General features: G+C 37.8%; 2 protein-coding genes across 2 annotated transcripts in view; one reads left to right on the top strand and one right to left on the bottom strand.

The window, feature by feature from the left end:
• CTNNAL1 (catenin alpha like 1) overlaps positions 1-8,564 on the top strand; it is a 58,475-nt gene extending 49,911 nt beyond the window's left edge. Inside the window, exons 13-19 of the mRNA XM_063298735.1 lie at positions 664-714; positions 814-968; positions 4,770-4,818; positions 5,508-5,564; positions 5,729-5,848; positions 7,768-7,851; positions 7,939-8,564. Of these exons, the coding sequence (XP_063154805.1) occupies positions 664-714; positions 814-968; positions 4,770-4,818; positions 5,508-5,564; positions 5,729-5,848; positions 7,768-7,851; positions 7,939-8,097 (675 nt within the window). The 3' untranslated portion in view covers positions 8,098-8,564. The remainder of the gene's footprint in view (positions 1-663; positions 715-813; positions 969-4,769; positions 4,819-5,507; positions 5,565-5,728; positions 5,849-7,767; positions 7,852-7,938) is intronic.
• Positions 8,565-9,689: 1,125 nt separating this feature from the next.
• Positions 9,690-15,354, bottom strand: ABITRAM (actin binding transcription modulator). The gene is made up of 6 exons (XM_063298736.1): positions 15,185-15,354; positions 14,020-14,071; positions 11,932-12,061; positions 10,336-10,412; positions 10,194-10,263; positions 9,690-10,094 (listed from the first exon to the last, which is right to left on the bottom strand). Exons 1-6 carry the CDS (start codon positions 15,333-15,335, stop codon positions 9,933-9,935), a joined length of 642 nt encoding a protein of 213 aa, XP_063154806.1. The 5' UTR covers positions 15,336-15,354; the 3' UTR covers positions 9,690-9,932.
• Positions 15,355-16,659: the final 1,305 nt, after the last annotated feature.

Raw genomic sequence — 16,659 nt, 5'->3', positions numbered from 1 at the left:
AAATTACTTTTGCTATTCTCCTATATGTAATCAATGGCAGTATGTCCATTTGTATGGAATTAATCAATTGTATGTGGAAAGTATCACTGTTGTGTTCCCATTTCCTAGGGCAGACACTGGAAGCTTCCATCATAATGCCATTCTGAGCGCAAATCCCTATAACCACTGTAGCTGCATAGCTAGATGGTATTGCAGCTCTGTTCCTAACATCTTTAAAAATTGAATCTGGTAATAGGTTATATAAAAGACCTCTCCTGAGGCTTTGGAAGATACTGCTAATTCACAGCACTGAGCTATATGATTGATATAGTGTAAGGCTGTTTCATTTATTTTGAAGTGGGATGAATTTTAACACAGGCAACAGCCATGTTAGGTGTAAAAGCTATGTTATGTGTAGGAGTAATGTAACTTGGACTACACAATTTTTAAAAGGAAATAAGTTCATATAAGCAGAAGAACAGTTGCTTTATTCTAACATTGTGCTCAGTTGTCTTGAATTTGGAATTAGAAGGAGGGGTTTATTTGAAAAGCAACCCTCTTAGAAATAATCCTGTTTTCTCCGGCATGCTGCTCTTGACTCAAGTTGCTAGTAAATGTGTTTAGTTTAGGTAGATTTATAACAACATTAAAATCAAATTCTGTTCTTCAAAAATATTTTTACAGAAGCATAATGCAAATTTAAAAGCCTTAAAGCCAGTCAGACTTGATAATGAGGTAAGACGTTCGTTTTATTCATTGGTACCAATTTATTCGAGTAATTCATCTGAGTTACATAATGAGCAAAAATGGTATACTTTCTGTTATCATTTGCAGGAGCAAACAAAACTTGGAAAATTAGGCTTAGAACTTCATAAGCTAACAGCGCGCGTTGACTCTGAAATGGAGAAATGGGAAGACTCAGAAAATGAGATTGTAAGATACGGACAAGCTCTATCCAGTATGGCTTATTCCATGTATTTATTTACAAGGTAATAACAAGAGTAGCAGAAGGGGAAACATAAAACGTTAAAAAAAAGAGAGACAAAATGGTTTGTAGAAGTGGCCTTGTACCTTTTCCCTTCCTCTATCAAATCTAAACCATATTCTTTAGATGATTAGAATCTGTCTAAATGAAAGCCACATCTAGATACTACTCAAGCATGTAGCGTAAATCCAAAAATGGAAACTGTTTCATTCTATTCTCTCCTCTGTGTGTGTGTGTGTACACACACACAGAACAAGTGGCTAATATATATAACAACATTCTGTTTCAGATATGTTGACTATTGGTTAATGGGGAGGGGATTTGAAAAATGTCACGATGTTGTGAAATTTTGCAGATTCTACATAATGTTATAAAAAAGCATTCTTAGGTCTTGCAAGGACATGATATGAACATAGTTTTATATATTTTACTAGACTTTACTTAACCCATTAGGAACTTAAATAAATGTAGCTATTTTGAGTTCTCATCAGAGTACAAAGGTACAAATAATTAAACAATAATCTGCTTTTTATCTTACACTGCCCCATTTATAAATTTTGAAGCATTCCTACTTTATATTAGTATTATGTCTTAAATTATACACCCTTTAATATTTCCAGTGTTACAATGTTTTGTATCATTCTGTTAAGTCCCAGTAAGTGACATCAGGCTTTGCATTTTTTTTTCTTCTGCTTAAAATCTTTAGTCCCCTCTAGTGTCCAGTTTCTAAAATCATTACTTATCTCTTTGCAATTGCCAGGATGACCAAAATAAGTCTGTTTCGCACAAGAAGTTGTTTATTTTTTATAGTTAATTCCAAAATCTTATACTAAAGTCAATATTCCAAATTTATCTTTGGAATTTATACCTTTATTCCATTTATAACCTTCTTAGATTAAAATCTAATTTAGTTCTTTGCTGTTTATTTCAAATTCTTTTAAGTTCTTAAGCTTGTAATTAATTTTTCTTTTTGTTCAGAGTTGTAGATAAACTCACCACATGAAGACTTTTTAACTTGTTATTCCAAAGGTTTCTAATAGCTAATAGGTTAAGTGTGTAATAGCTAATATTAATAGATAAGTCTCTAATAGCTAATAACAAAAGTGATAGAAAGTGAGGTTTGCAAATTTAGTCTTCTTTAAAAGGCTCCGCCGCAGTTGCGAACTAGATGGCTGCTCCTGTCATCTCCCAGTGCTCAAACTGGAAAACTGCTGTCCTGTGGTCCTTCACGAGAAGCAGCCATACAGAGCACATGTGGGTCATCTTCCATACTCTCCTTATCTGAAGAGGTTCCAAGGAACCAGTCTACTCACCAGTTCCTTGGTCTTGGTTGCGGTTGTTGGCTCTGTTTTTGCAGAGCCGTCTTCAGTTCACCATACCTCCCCCGGAAGTAAAAAATCCATTCAATTTTATAAATTCCCCTTAGTTGTACAAAATTCAGTATAAATCATGCAAATATTGAATATAAGGGAAGGATGGTTGCATTTAAGAATTCTGCTTGCTGCTGGAATAACTGAAGTATATAAATCATATCATTTCCTTGCTAGGGTAAGGATAATAACGTTGTGCTCTTACAAATTTTGCAGTATGCTTCTATTTTACTGCTGCTGATGTTAATGTCTGTTTTTAGTGTTTACTGCTGCTGCTGTTAATGCCTATTTTAAATGAATTGAAGAAATTCGTTATCGTTAAAATAATTGAATGGGCTTTGGAGATATGTATCTTGAATCTCTGGTCTGTTGCTTGTTAAATGCCATTGAATATAACGTAGTAGGTTTATTCCCAGTTATATACAGTTGTAATCGAAATTATTCAACCCCCATTGCAAATCAGATTGATTGTCAAAATGTACAGACTTTCAGCTGTTTGCAGTGAACAAATCAAACAAAAGCAATTGAAATAGCTCAACATAATGAATGCTTCAAGTGGTGTCCCCAAAGTCAACTGAAAATGCAACTTATAATGACTTCTCCAGTCTCAAAATTATTCAACCCCCTGAATAGAATCCGTCACAACAACACACATACAGTATGCAAAACAGGTGTTGTCTCAAGCACACCTGATGCAACTAATCAAGGGCTTCATTAGTTGCCCCAGGTGTGCTTGAGCTGGAACACATGAAATACCTGAACTGGCTAGGGGGTTGTTAGTCACGTTTGACTGCATGTTAGAAATACAGTATGTCTACTTCAAAAGAATGGTCCAAAAAGGTAAGAGATCATCACCCTTCACAAACAAGGAACAGGATACAAAAAGATACCGAAGGCACTGCTGGAAGCATAGTTCACAAGTTCAAAGTTAAAGGAACAGTGGTTACGCTACCTGGACGGGGCAGAAAAAGGAAGCTGTCAATGGCTGCAACCAGATTTCCGAGAAGGCAGGTGGAAAGAAACCCTCAAGTGACTGCAAAAGACCTGCAGCAAGACTTGGTGGCAAAAGGCACTGAGGTTTCAGTGAGCACAGTAAGGCGCGTACTAAACACAGAAGGTTTCCATGCCAGAACTCCAAGATGTACACCACTACTGACCCAAAAGCACAAGAAAAGTCAGCTCCAATATGCTCAAAATCATATAAATAAGCCACGAAGTTTTGGGATTCTGTTCTGTGGAGCAATGAAACAAACCAGAACTTTTCGGCCTGATGGATCAGCGGTATGTCTGGAGGAAGAAGAATGAAGCATACGCTGAAAAGAACACTCTGCCTACAGTTAAGCATGGTGGTGGCTCGATGATGCTCTGGGGCTGCTTTGCATCTTATGGCGCTGGAAACCTGCAGTGTGTGGATGGCAAGATGGATTCATTGAAGTATCAGGAAATCCTAGGAGAAAACCTCATGCCACCTGTAAGGAAGCTGAAGCTTAGGCGTCATTGGACCTTCCAATAGGACAGTGATCCCAAGCATACTTCAAATTCTGCTACGGCTTGGATGCAGAAGGAGTCCTGGAAGATTCTACAGTGGCCATCACAGTTACCCGACTTGAACCCCATAGAAAATCTCTGGTGGGATTTGAAGAAGGCGGTTGCAGCATGCAAACCCAAGAGCATTACTGAACTGGAGGCCGTTGCTCGTGAGGAATAGGCTAAGAATTCTCAGGAATTCTGCCAGAAGCTGGTGTCTGGCTTTGCATCTCGTTTGCAGCAAGTTATAACAGCAGAAGGTTGCTCTAACTACTGAAGATGCTTGCCATGAAGGGGTTGAATAATTTTGAGACTGGAGATGTCATTATAAGTTGCATTTTCAGTTGAATTTGGGGACACCACTTGAAACATTTGTTGTGTTGAGCTACTTCAATTGCATTTGATTTGTTCATTGCAAACAGCTGAAAGTGTACATTTTGACATCAACCTGATTTGCAACGGGGGTTGAATAATTTCGATTACAACTGTAGTATAGTGTTTCTCAACTTCAGGCTGGGGAATTCTGGGAGCTGAAGTCCGCACATCTTAAAGTTGCCAAGGTTGAGAAGCAGTGATACAGAGGATTATTTCCTAAATAAAGGATCCTCAACTTTGTTACCATAGAAACAGCTTTCTTTTGGGGGGGAGGGGGGGAGTTACCTAGTGAAATGATGCAACAAAATGAAGCATTGTGCTCCAGCATCTTCAGCCAGACTGATCCTTAACCTTAACCTAGGACAATCTTCCCTCTTCATCCATCAGGATATTGTATTTTTTCTCAGTAGAATCATTTTATTTTTTATGCTGCTCTACCTATTCGGTACTCCAAAGTCATAGCCACACAGCTTGTAAACTATTTGTAGGTTGTTGATGAAATTTTATTCGTCTTTCTTTTTTTTGCCTTTTAGAGGGGAAGGACTGCTGAAAATTAGCCAAGACTTATTCCATCAGGCAGAGGTAATAAAGCAACAGAAAGAGAATTCATACACTACTTTGAAGTTGCTGTCAGAAAAAGTTTATTTCTGAGTGCATACTTTGAGCCCCATAGTTGATTTATTAAAAACAGCTGTTCTGAGCTTGAATTATTTTTTCCTTGAACCTCCTCTCTCACACCAATCAATTGAAATAAAAGAAAATCTGATTATTTCATGCATCTACCTGATTACACTGTATTTGGTTTTGGGGGGAAGGATGTGGACATGTTGCTGTATTTTTTGTTTTATACCTTTGACTTATTCTTGACTGCATTCTTGCTTGCAAACTGAGATAGATTATAAAAGGGGATTATATTTTGCATATGTCAGTACAGTTATTATTACCAATTTAAAAAATGCTGTAGAACTCTGAATTTCTTATACCAGAACTATCTAATCTGTGGCAGCAAACCAAATATTTATGTAAACTATTTATATGAATCAATCCAGTTCATCACCAGCCAAAGCCATTTATGATCACTCACCATGGGTTGATATACCACCCTTTCTTGTTGGGAAATGGAGAAAAGAAAGGAGTTTTGTCAACTACACTTATTCTGAGCTCCATTTGACTAATCAGATTACAGACTGGGCATACACACATTTGAAGAGCAAGGCTTTTTTTTTCCCTTAGTGGCTTTGCATTTAATTTTCTATCCTTTTCCCCCTTAGGCCTTTGCTACAGAAGGATTAAAGCTTACTTCAGCTCTCCACATATTTTCCAGTCAGGTATGGTACAGCTTCTGAATCTTAAAAGACAGATACTTTTTAAAATGTGTAGACATCATGCTTTAATACAATAGTAGATATCTATGCTCTTAACTTTTCCCATAACTTTATTGTACTGTATGTATTTCATCATGTTTAGCATGCCTAAGTAACATCTGTTTCAGATGGAAGATGATGACAAGCCACTGCTTCTGCAGGAGATTGAGAGGATGGTCCCTGCATGTCAGCAGCTTCAGGTGACAGCTAAAGCCCCTGTGCAGGGCAAAACTGCAACTTATTCAAAGGTAAGCTATTTAAAAAAATTTTAATAGTCATTCTCTGTAAACTTTGTTTCCCTATCTTTGTAGAGTGAGATAATGAAACCTTGTAACTGTGTGATAAATCTTGAACAGAATGCACGAATAATAGTGCTGAGTTGCTGAATTAAGGAGAGCTCAACTTAGTTGGTGTCCTGGATGAGAGGCCAGTTTGCAGTTGTGTTGTGAGGTTTGAAGCACAGATTAAAATAGCATATCAGCTAACCAGGCAACTCATTAAAAACAAATGTTCTTCATCATAGTGTCTTGTTTGGGCTACGGATATTTTTGGATTCAGAGGTAATGAGCACACCAGTATGGGTTATCAAAGCTTTATTCCATAGCAAAACAATAGAACACAAAAAAAATTACACAGTGTAATACTTATATCTAAGAGAAGCAATAGCAGTATACATAATTTAAATTATGCAGGATGCATAATTTGACATATCTACAGTATGATACCCTACCATCACTCCTTCCTATACCTTATAATAGGTGGGTCTATCTACCAATTTAGTATTTAGTGTTTGGCTTCTTCATAATTGTGAGATACTTATCTAGATGTATGGCTCCTGTTACTGCATTCCTCCTCCAAGGTATCATTATGTTCCCTTATCTAGAAGACTGATGTCTAATTCAGGTTTCCTATGCCAAGCTATCTTACCACATAGCTCAAGTATTTCTGCTCCTACAGCCTCTGGGCCTCTGGGTCAATTACATGAAGTTTTGTTTACTTGTCTTGCAGGTTATACAATTCATTGTGGCAACAATATAAAACTACTCATTGCCATGATCGCATACACTTTAGGTACTTGAACCAAGTATCTTATAATGGAATTCTCTGAGTCTAGGAATGGGAATGGCAGTTTGCAAAATACTGCAGGACTGGAACACCTGTACATTTCTTCAGCAATTGGCACATCTCCCTTGCGTTAGGAAGAGGTCCCTCCATTCAACTTTCCCAGGCACATACGTAAAACAACTCCTCAGTTCTGTTCTGTATTTAAAAAAAAAAATCCCTCCCCTGTGGCTGACACTTTCCACTGATACATGCATGCCCAGATAGGGCACTCATTTCTAAGTTCTCTGTATCTAAGATGTTTGGGTGCAAAGCATCTCATCACTTGAATTTGAAAGGTACTGTGAGCCATCCAAAGCAATCTCCATGGCTAGACTGTTGAGGTTATATTGGGTAATTCCTTGGTAGTTGAGTACCAACAAGGTGACACAATGTCTTTCCCTCTTTTGTACTTTGTGATTTGGCACTAGATTATATACCTTTTCATCTTCATTCTGGACATTCATTGGCTTAGAACCAATACTGACTTAGACTATTAGCTCAGCCACTTTTGGCACCAATGTATTTCTTATGTAATGAAATCAGTGAGAAGGTGACTGGTCTGTTCACATAATGGACAGAAGATTTTTATTTTATTATTTTATTTATTTTATTTTATTTTATTTTTTGTGGCAAGGGCAGAATACACTCCAAGTAGACATGTTTTTCTTGGAATGGACCACCTGTTTTTAAAGGATCTGAATAGTGTTCTACACAGGCACAAAATCCAAGTGCGAACTCACAAGGGACCACTCAAAAAAATGCAGTTAGATGTATGTAACTGGTTGTGCTCAAAATGTGCCACTATATTAACAAAGAAACAAAGGATTAAGGTATAATTAGCACCTTATAAAAAACGGTATTAAGCACTGTTTTTGTGTTTTAGCTAAAGCACTATTTGGTGGTATACACCCATAGCACTGGCTATTTCACTTACATTATTAAGCTCACTCCATAGGGCCCAGCATATTCCTTGCTTTACAGTTGTGATGAAATGTTAAAGAATGTTATCTTTTCTCAACAGTAATTGTGAAATTATTTTTGCTTCATTGCACTATGATTTTAGGTGGATACCTGTATTCAGAAAGCAAAGCATATTCTGGATATACTTTCACAAGTTCTGCCACTTAGCTTCAAGTTACTAAGAAAGGTGAGCTGATAATGTGTACAAATATGGCAAAATAAACCATTTCTGGGTAGAGTGCCACTTCCATTTTATTCCATGCTTGTTTTGCAGCACAACGCAGGAAATGGGTATCTAATGGCCCATTGCTCTTGGAATGGCCAACATGCAACATCAAGAGAAAACAGTGCTCTGGCTGGGAGGACTGACACTTTTGGAATCAGATCCTTGGAACAACACGTAGCAAGCCTCACTGTTTTGGAGAACAAATGATGTGAAGATGGAAACATTTCTATGTTGGATTTGTATTTTAAGTCTCTCCTGATTGCTTTCTTTTGAGAAAGGTAAAACTGGGTTAGAAAAAGCTGATGTAATCTTTTCACATCTAATAGATGTCATGGTACTTAGCAATTAGCAAAAGGAAGTCAGCTTTAATGGCTGCATATTTTTGTATGGTGAATAACTTCTGGTTCACTATTAATACTGCTATTTTTGTAATCAAGTACGTTATGAATGTCTTATTTTTCAAACCCCAAAGATGCTGCTTTGGATATTCATGCAGATGATCTGGATAATCTCAGATATGCTACATGGAAAACTACTGGTGGTGGTGGTTGCTGCTGCTGCTGTTTGTTTGTTTAACAGCCCTTGCTAATGTGAGCCTTTGACCCTTGCCAATAATATTTGCTGTGGAGATCTACTCTGAAAAAAGGCCTAACTGGCTGAGTAGCCGCTCAGTCCTTGCCTCCTAAAGTGGCCTGCCAAGAAGTTCTGTTGCCATAGATACCACATTTCTTTCTTGGTGGACAAGGAAGGGGAGGAAAAGAACCAGGCTAGAGGTGGTCAAAGAAATCCACGTTGCTGCTACTGGATGCCTAAGTTACAATAAAATTTTAATGATGATAGTAATTTCATTTTCATTAAAACACTTTTAGCAATATTTAAAATTAAAACTAAAGATCAATAACAGCATTAATAAAATCAGCTATACTTAAAAGCTTGCTTTTATCTTATTCCCTCTTACTTAATATTTTTATATTACAATCTTTATAGCACTATCTAAAGAATCTTTTCAGAAATAGCTCTTCTAAAGCCATTAGGACCTAACTCCCTAATAAATGTGATTATATTTACAGCCTTAAACATAAAGCTTGAGCACGTGATAGGAAAGCTTAAGCCTGATCATTCTATTTGGAAATAAGTTGCAGCTATTAAAAATACTTATTTCAAAGAGGGCATTACCTATTTCCTAAGTTCTTTTCCAAGATCTGTATGTATTTTAATGAGTACATTGGTCCTATGTTTCAGATTGTAATGTTTTCACTTAATAACTCCTTGCCAGTCTGAAGTGCTATAAGCTGACTATATTGGAAAATTATACAGCTAAGGTAAATTACTCCCATGTCCTTTGCATTTTTCTAAGATGACAACTGTGAAGGTAGAAGCAAACACATGACTCTCAATCGTATTTGACTGCATCATGCAATGTAGAGGCTGGGAGGCAGAAAAAGAAAACTTCTAACCTTCTTACTTACCTCTTTTTTCTTCTGTAACCCCTGTCCTATCCTCCACTTCTATCTGTGACATTTATACAAATGTCGCAAGTGTCAAAACATCATCTTAACATTTGGTCCCATAAAACCTTGAGCCTTCACTTTGCAAACCTTAAGGCACACAGGTAAGGACTGGGGTATCAGCTAGTTAATTTATAGTTTTAGTGTTGGCTGCTCAGCCATCTTACTGCACTGAGTCTATGCTTCATCACTAAAATCCTCAAAGAAACAAAATAATAAAAGTATTGTCAGATTGAAGTTTGTCAGATTGGGATTTAATCTGTAGAAAGTGAACATAATGTATGGATGAAATATAAGTAAATAAAGGCTTTTATTGACATAAAGAACAGGACAATATTTTGGCACTGTGTCCTTAAATCCAATAGTAAAGTTACAGATTAGAACTTCTGAAGATCTTAAACACTGACTTTGTTGGCTGAAAATGAACAATTAAGATTGTAATTGTTCCAACATCCAATTCTCACTCCACTTTTAAGCATGAAAATCCATAAAGTCACTTTATTATGGGCTATACTGGAAGATGTCTGATGTATTTCATATTTCTGCTAAGTTCTCATTCTTTGTATTGTATAATTTGGAATTAAAACGCTTTGACAAAATTTTTTCGTATTCTTCCCTTGTCAGAAGCCCCTGAGTTACTTTTTTGCTTTCTTCAAATTTTGGTAACACAACTGCAATGTAACCCTCTGTGGAAGGCTAGGAAAACAAATACAAAGACACAAATACAAACACATTTGTGAGAAAATTAAGAGGGGAAGAAGGAAAAGAAAGCAAATAACAGTTTGAAATCCTGACCTTTTCTTGTAGAAGAGATGGATTGTCCAGAATGTTTTCATTCACTTCTATTAATTTTCCTCTTATACAGCTGCAAAGAATTGGCAGTTTATTAAAAGAACAGTACAAGCAATACAGTATAAACAAAATCTTACTTCTTTACCTATAGATGGTGTACTCTTCTCCATCTGAGCAGAGAATTCGACATAGAGGAGCAAGTTCTGTTAGAAACTGAGCACCCTGGAGGGAAACAGCATACAACTTAATTAGGATTCTTGGAAAATGATAACGTAGTAAGAGGCTGAGCACTGTGCAACAACAACACATACAATGTTAACATTTGAAATAAGTGTTTAGTTATTCGGTATGATTCCTCCTTTAATGTAGGCAGAACTGATTACTTTTAGATGTAGGAAGACCCATGTTAAAACCTAGTCTTTTGTGAAATCTACAAGGCTTGTAACATAAGTGTTATTTATTTTTCACATTTCTAAAGCCATCCAACTTCTTGATGATTCTGGGTAGTATACAAATTTAAAACCAAAGAAGTAAAACAATACCAGGGAACAAAAAAAATGGTCATTCTGGTGGAACAGACAAACCGTGTCATACATCCCACCCTGGTCCAAAGAGCAAGGTCTTCAAGGCTTGTTTAAAGAACAGAGCTGGGATATTCAAATCTCTTGAGGGGTTGCTCTTCTCAAACTCCAAAAATAATTTTTAGATGCTCTTGCACAAAACTAATGAAATTTATTGAGATTTCACATTTTCACATGCTATAAATGAAATTGCTGAAATCACATGATTTCAGCTGCTTGTTAACCATTGCCAAGGGAAGATTGTGCCCCATATTTGAAATTATAGTCAACTCCTGCCTTAGGCATCTTACTGTTTCTCAGCAAAACCTACCTTGCAGGGTAATACATATTATAATCCGTCCTGATATTTCTGATCTGGCCCTCCCAGTACCTTGAACAACTAAAAGACTGGTATCAGTCATGCAACTAACTAATTCCACAGATTTCAATAACTTTATGCTAGAAGATACTAATGAGAAGGTGCTGTCAGGCTATTTTCAATGGGTGCTAACTATACTAGGTCTAGTGTGGGACAGGACCCACTGAACATTGGGACAGCAAAAATTTGCACTAGATGGCACTTTCCTGTATTTCTTTGCTCTCATCTAGTTGTTCTGTCAATTTCTACAGCCCAAATTTGCACTTCCTTCCAAGCTGTCAACTTACACGAGTGTGCAGCTATTTTAATGGTATGTGCTAGCATGAGTAGAAAGTTAATGAGGCATGGATGCAAGAGAATTACTCTTCTACCTAACATGTTCTAGTTTACATTCTCTTCAAACGGAAAACAAATGGAAGAATGTTGCACATTTTGCTACCCTGACCCTAATCTGCTGTTCTATCTTGCCCATAGGAAAGTAAGTGCTGACATTTTTAGTTTCCCTTCTCTTAGCCAGAACACCAAAATAAATTCAGACAGACTGGACATGCCAAAAAGTGGCCATCCTCTTACTGATCTGCCTTTCCTTTGAGATTGGCCCCTTTTATTTTAAAATTGGTCAGCTGATAAAAGTGTTTTGCCAACAAGGCGCATGCTGATAGAGTTAAGGAAAAGTTTTGAGACTTTTGAGTATATAACCAAACTCGATATTAAAATCCTTTCAGATTTTAAAACAAAATCTAGATTGTCACATAAAACAAACTAGGATCTGTGGTCATGGTAAAAATTAAATGAGCCATACCCGTTTAGACTTTCCAGAAACTTTATTTTGCAGCCTGCTGCAGTTTGCACTAATCTGATAACTAATACTCTTAATTGGTTTTCCATTTTGAAGAAGAGGATGGGCATCCGCTATAGTGATGACACAGATTCTACAAGACAAGAAGTTCTGTTTATTCAAAACATGTTTATATATTTTTCAAAACAAGACTTCCCAGAACCACCTGCAACACTTAAAATTATAATTTTAAAATTAATTTTAAAATAAGTGAATTAATAAAATAGACACCTTCGATAAAGCAAAAAAAAAAAAAATGCAAAGCGTAAAATTGAAGCACAGAGGGCAGGAAGAGAATAGAAACACACACATATAAGAGTAACCAATATTAGTCTAGAAAATCATTCTATTATAATTTACTTTAAGAAAGCCAGAGTTTTGCTTCAGTGAAGAGAAAAAAGCTCTCTCTGAAGGTAGCATTGCTATAATATTTAGATAACTGCTGTCATTTAGATGTGCATTTCATTTACGCTTACAGTTCTCAATCCCACAAGTCTGCTTAGGTGTGGAAATCAACTGCAAAACACCTTTTTAATTGCATTCGTATATAGAGGGAAGGAAAAAGATAGAAGAAAACCAAACAAGGACAAAATACAGGTATTAAAAAATCTTGGTTTTTAAAGAAAATATTAAATTTTAAACTTTATTTATTTAATTTATATAGCCACCCATCTCATACTTGTGACTCTGGGTGGTGCACACAATTAAAAACAAAAGACTTACAATTCAAACAATGTAAAAATCTGATTGACAATATTGATCTAAAGTATGAATATTGTATTACTTTATGAATTCCTTTCCACCTCAACCAAGGGATCTTACCACAGGGCGGGGGCATCTGCAGGGGCTGTCAATGACATCAAAATGGCAGATGTGACTCTGACTGAACTCCACCCCTTTTCACTTGTGTAATGCATAAAAAGGGATGGGGCTTTGACTTTGATATCTATCATTTTGAATTTGAAGGCCCTGCAGATGCCCCCGTTACAGGTAAAGATTCTTTTGAACAAATTTTAAAATACTCAGAATCACAAGATTTATCTCACTGAATTCAAGCCAAAGCATTTCTATCACTGCATTATCTATAGTTTTAGGCAATCAGGTTAATCGATCCTATGAGTGCACTCAAGCAGGCCAATGGTCAACCCCACTTATCCCCAGTGTCAATTATCTAGAGATACAGTATATCAGGTCATGGAAGTTAATATATCCAATGGCTATTGATCTATTCTTCATAAATTTGGCTAATCACTTTTAGACGCATCTGAGAGCTGGTCTATAATTGTTCTTTCCTTTTTCTGGTTTCCAGAAGGTAACAGCAGTTAATCCTGTATTTGGAAAAAGTCATCAATACAAAATAATGTAGCATATATTAAATATCAACTACCCCACTGTATCTCTATTTGAAAAATGAAGGGGTATAACAGATTTCAAATCAAACAGTTTTCTGTCTTTAAAATAAGATGTGGCTGGTGTTTTATATTCCTTAGTTTTACAAAACTCATTAATTTCTTATGTTGAGAAATTATTCAATTACACATTAATCAAGAGTAAATCCTACTGAATGTTCTAGGACTTCATTTTGTATAGTAACATAGGCTACAAAGATACTTAGAAGTATAACCTTATGAAAATTATCTACATAGGGTGTTCTAATTAAACGTCTTCCTGCTGGGTGGTGGTATTTGGAGAAGTGGGGGTGGGAAACAAAACTAAAGGATTCTACCAGTAACTTTACTTAACATGTCTGCACATGATAAATCAGAACATAACCATTTGGTGGCAGCCCAGAACAGGCAACTGCACAGGATAGGGATCAGAAATGGGAACAGCAAATTGGTAGAATTTTCTGCCAGATCAAAACAGAAGGATAGCGTGTTAACTCTGGAGTAGTGAAAAGCTCTCAGATTTTACCTGCCTTTTGAAAGTGTCCTTTTAAAAATAGGTTTCCACACCTGGCTTGTAAAAACATATACTAAGTTCTTTTGAATGATAATTTAATTGAATACAGAGGCAGTTTTGTATAAACAGACATATAACCTGAATTCTTACCTATTAGAATGTTGCAATATGCAATGATCTTCACAAGGGTTACCTTTTACATCTAGGGAAAGAAGGTTAGCCATTACTTAACTTCTACTCAGATTTCAGGCTGACTGAAAGCATGTGAAACTCTCTCCAAAAAAGACTAGTAGCATTTTAATAGCTAACAAACTTAATTTTAGCATCAGTTGTGTGGACCAGAGCCCACTTCTTTAAATAAACAAAATGCTGAATCAGCTGGCAAATATAGCATAGGCATGTAGAGAGGGAGAAAAAAGTTAGCTATAAGCAGGGCCGCAACTAGGGGGGGGCAATCGGGGCATGTGCCCCGGGCGCCATGCTGGGGGGTGCCAAAATGGGCATGGAATCCATGTTTGCCCCGGGTGACACAGACCCTAGTTGCGGCCCTGCCTATAAGGGGCAGAACAGAATAAAATGCAAGAAATACAGAGATAAGAGCTGACATTAAGGTAAAATAATGTACAGGTAGCCCATGTTTAGCAACCACAATAGGGACCAGCAACTGTGCTTATGATCTTACTTCAGCTTTCCTTTACAGACCTGTGAAGGTCATAAATGCGAGGATTGGTCACAAATTTACTTTTTCATCACAGTTGTAACTGTGAATGATCATTAAACAAGGCAGTTGCTAAACGAAGACCACCTTTGCACAAACGATTCACAAATTACCAGAGATAAATAATGAAGCCTTAATAGGTAGCATCATACCTGCAGCGTAGTGACTTAAGTAACAATCCTTGCTGTGCTTAATTCTTTAATAGTTATTACATGAGGTGCTTTTACAGGAGGGTCACATATGCAAACCACAGGCTTAAATCTTTCCTAAGAACCTATCAGGCACGTTGCTACAGTAAGAGAGGCATGAGCCATAAAAGACTTCGCTGCCAGCAAATAGGTACAGAACTGCAGGGTCCCAGAAATCCACACATCTGAAAGTTGCCAAGGTTGAGAAACACCTCTATTCCATCCCCAACCCCAACAAAAGCAGCAACCCCATGCGAGGGGAAAGCTGGGAGCCAGTCGGGGAAGGGTGCGATAGAGGCGGAAATAGCTGGTGCTACAAAAAGCGTTTTTTTAAAAATGCAAACCAGTTTCTCAGCTCGCTCGCCTCCTATCAGGCGAGGGAGACGGGCCTGGGTCGGGGATCAACTACCTGGCTTGTACCAGCGGGTGAAATACCGTTCCGTCACGCCGGGCACCGTTGCCATGGAAGCCCCGACCTCCGAAACGACCGCCGCCATGATTCCAACCGTGGGCGGGGCGAAAGAGCCACGCTTGCGCCTCCGGTCCCGCAACGCCTGCATCAAGTGGGCCGTCGGAGGCCTGGCGTAAAGCTCGGGGCAAATCAGGTCATCGCCGTAGACATATACATGTAGACAAAAAGCTCCTCATTTTATGGTAGGAATTTCCGAGTTCATGTGAGAAAGCCAGTTTAAATTTTCTTTACGGCCATGGTAGGAATTGTCCATAGAAATCAAGGAAGAAATCCGACTGACCTGCCCCAAGGAGTCAATACAATGCTATCAGCGTCTATTCAGAAGAAAACTGGTTTAAGGCTCCCAAAAGACCGAAATGCATGCTTTTCTGTCGCGCGTGTTATTTTTTAGGATTTTGAAAAACTAGGACGGAGTAGGATGCATTAATGATGGCTGGCGACAGCCCTGCAAATTAAGTCCGGCTTTTCCAGTATTGCAAGCTTTTCAGAGTTGTTTTCATGAAAAACGCCGCATTGATGGAAGGAAAAAGTCTGTCTATAACGGTCGATTCTCTAAACTCGCTCTCGAAAGCGGAGCAAATGGCACGGGAAACATTGCACCGCGTTGACAAGCGGGGGCGCATTGTTCCATTTGATGTTTGGATCCTTGAATAACGACGATAGAACAAGCCCTGAAAACAAATGGCAGTTTTTACTTCTCTCTTTTCGGGCCGGGCCAATTAATCACGCTGATGGTAAAATTAACATCTCCTTTACTTTCGTGAGAAACCCTCGGGGAAAAAAACGGGGGGAGAGAAAATGCTGCCAATCCAAAAGTAAAGTCTCTGTCGGTCGGTCTACCTATTTCATGGCTCTATAAGCATAGGCTTCGTCCCCAGCTGAGCTGTAGGCGCTCTCCGAACTGCTTCCCCTTAACCGCGGTGCTAGCCTTGTTTGAGACAGACCTTGCTGTTTCTGCGAAGCTTCATGCCTTTTAGAAAAGTAATTATAGGTAATGGGGTTCAAGATTAGGATTTAAATAATAGTATGTCACTGGTTTCATTTTATGAATCGGTAAAGATTATTTTTATTGAATTTACGTGCGTTTGTGCACCTTACTGGATAAACTGATAGCCAGCAAATGTGTATAGGGTTCACACCTGTATTCGGTCTCTCTAGCCGAAGAGCTCAGTAAATAGCCAGCAAGAAGACCTAAAACGCACTGTGAAGTCGCCAGGAGTTGAACTTGCATCAAGGGATATTCTATTTTTCTGATTTGCAGCCAATCAACAGTTTTCTTCCGCAGCCAACGCTGCTTATGGGGTTGGTTTACCTGCGCGGCTTTCAAGTTGATATTTTGAAAGGTCTGTCTCTAATGTGCAAATTAGATTTCCTAGTCCTCCTGGGACTTGGGCAGCTTCCCCTCCCCACTA

Source organism: Candoia aspera, chromosome 3, assembly GCF_035149785.1.
Source record: "Candoia aspera isolate rCanAsp1 chromosome 3, rCanAsp1.hap2, whole genome shotgun sequence".
NCBI classification, from domain to species: Eukaryota; Metazoa; Chordata; class Lepidosauria; order Squamata; family Boidae; genus Candoia; species Candoia aspera.
This window is presented reverse-complemented; position numbering and strand designations above follow the sequence as displayed.

Bases quoted from the DNA above. Each gene is read 5' to 3' on its own strand.
- ABITRAM (XM_063298736.1), bottom strand. From the start codon at position 15,335: ATGCAGGCGTTGCGGGACCGGAGGCGCAAGCGTGGCTCTTTCGCCCCG. The intron at 14,072-15,184 runs GTAGTTGATCCC...TTCTTTCCCTAG, and splicing joins CACCCGCTGGTACAAGCCAG to ATGTAAAAGGTAACCCTTGT. The intron at 10,413-11,931 runs GTATGGCTCATT...GTTTCCCTCCAG, and splicing joins TTTCTGGAAAGTCTAAACGG to GGTGCTCAGTTTCTAACAGA.